Source organism: Geospiza fortis, unplaced genomic scaffold (assembly GCF_000277835.1).
Source record: "Geospiza fortis unplaced genomic scaffold, GeoFor_1.0 scaffold184, whole genome shotgun sequence".
NCBI lineage: Eukaryota > Metazoa > Chordata > Aves > Passeriformes > Thraupidae > Geospiza > Geospiza fortis.
Genome location: NW_005054688.1, coordinates 111,551 through 112,697, shown reverse-complemented (window position 1 = coordinate 112,697; position 1,147 = coordinate 111,551). Strand labels below are relative to the sequence as shown.

At 53.3% G+C, this 1,147-nt stretch overlaps 1 protein-coding gene across 1 annotated transcript in view; it reads left to right on the top strand.

The window, feature by feature from the left end:
• Positions 1–1,147, top strand: part of RBBP5 (RB binding protein 5, histone lysine methyltransferase complex subunit) — a 17,670-nt gene that overhangs the window by 11,385 nt on the left and 5,138 nt on the right. Inside the window, exon 11 of the mRNA XM_005430834.3 lies at positions 680–938. Coding sequence (XP_005430891.2) covers positions 680–938 — 259 coding nt within the window. The remainder of the gene's footprint in view (positions 1–679; positions 939–1,147) is intronic.

Sequence of the window (1,147 nt, the reverse complement as noted above, 5' to 3'; positions counted from 1 at the left end):
TTTGGGGTTTTGGTAGGGATCTGATCCTGAGGGGTTTGGGGTTTTGGTGGGGTTTGATCCCGAGGGGTTTGGGGTTTGATCCTGAGGGGGGTTTAGGGTGTTGGGGTTTGATCCTGAGGGGTTTCACGTGTTGGGAGGGTTCTGATCCAGGGTTTCAGGGTTTCAGGGTGTTTTGGGAGGGATCCAATCCCAGGGGTTTTGGGGTGTTGGAAGGGATCTGATCCTGAGGGTTTTATGGCATTGAGAGGGATCTAGTCCCAAGGTTTTGGGGGGCTGGGGGGTTGATCCCAATGGGTTTGGGGTGTTGGGAGGGAACTGATCCTAAGGTCTTTGGGGTTTGGGGGGAATCTTATCCTGGGGGGTTTGGGGTGTTGGGAAGAGTCTAATCCCAAGGGTTTTAGGGCATTGGGAGGGATCTGATCCTGAGGGGTTTGGGGTGATGGGGTTTGATCCTGAGGGGTTTGGGGTGTTGGGAGGGATCCAGTCCCAAGGGTCTTGGGGATTTGGTGGGATCTGATCCTGAAGGTTTTGGGGTGTTTGGAAGGATCTGATCCCAAGTGCATTTGGAGAGATCTGATCAGGATTTCAGCGTTTTTAGGATATTGGTAGGGATCTAATCCCAAGGGTGTTGGAAGGGGTGTGATCTTTAGGGTTTTGGAGTATTAGGAAGGATCTGATCCCAAGATTTCGGCGTTTCAACTCACCCCAAACCCCCATTTTCCCCCCCATTTCCCCCCCTCCAGAGGTGCACCCGCTGCTGGGCGTGAAGGGCGACGGTAAATCCAAGAAGAAGCAGGCGGGCAGGCCCAAAGGATCAAAAGGTAAAGACAAAGATTCTCCATTTAAACCGAAACTCTACAAAGGGGACAGAGGTTCTTTACCTCTGGAAGGAGCAGCCAAGGGTAAAGTGCAGGCGGAGCTGGGCCAGCCCCTGACAGGTAAGGACGGTGTCACCTCCCTGGTGGCTTTGCTTTGTCACCCCTCATCCTTTGAGCTCTCTGCGGCATCCCCAAAATCCTCCCTCCCCGCTCAGCTGCTGGCAAGGAGAGGCAAAATTGGATTTTTTGGGGTGGTTTTTTTTGGGTGAGAAATCGGAATAAAATCGAGTTCTGCGCATGGGAAAATGGACGGGGGGGGGGGGTTTCTG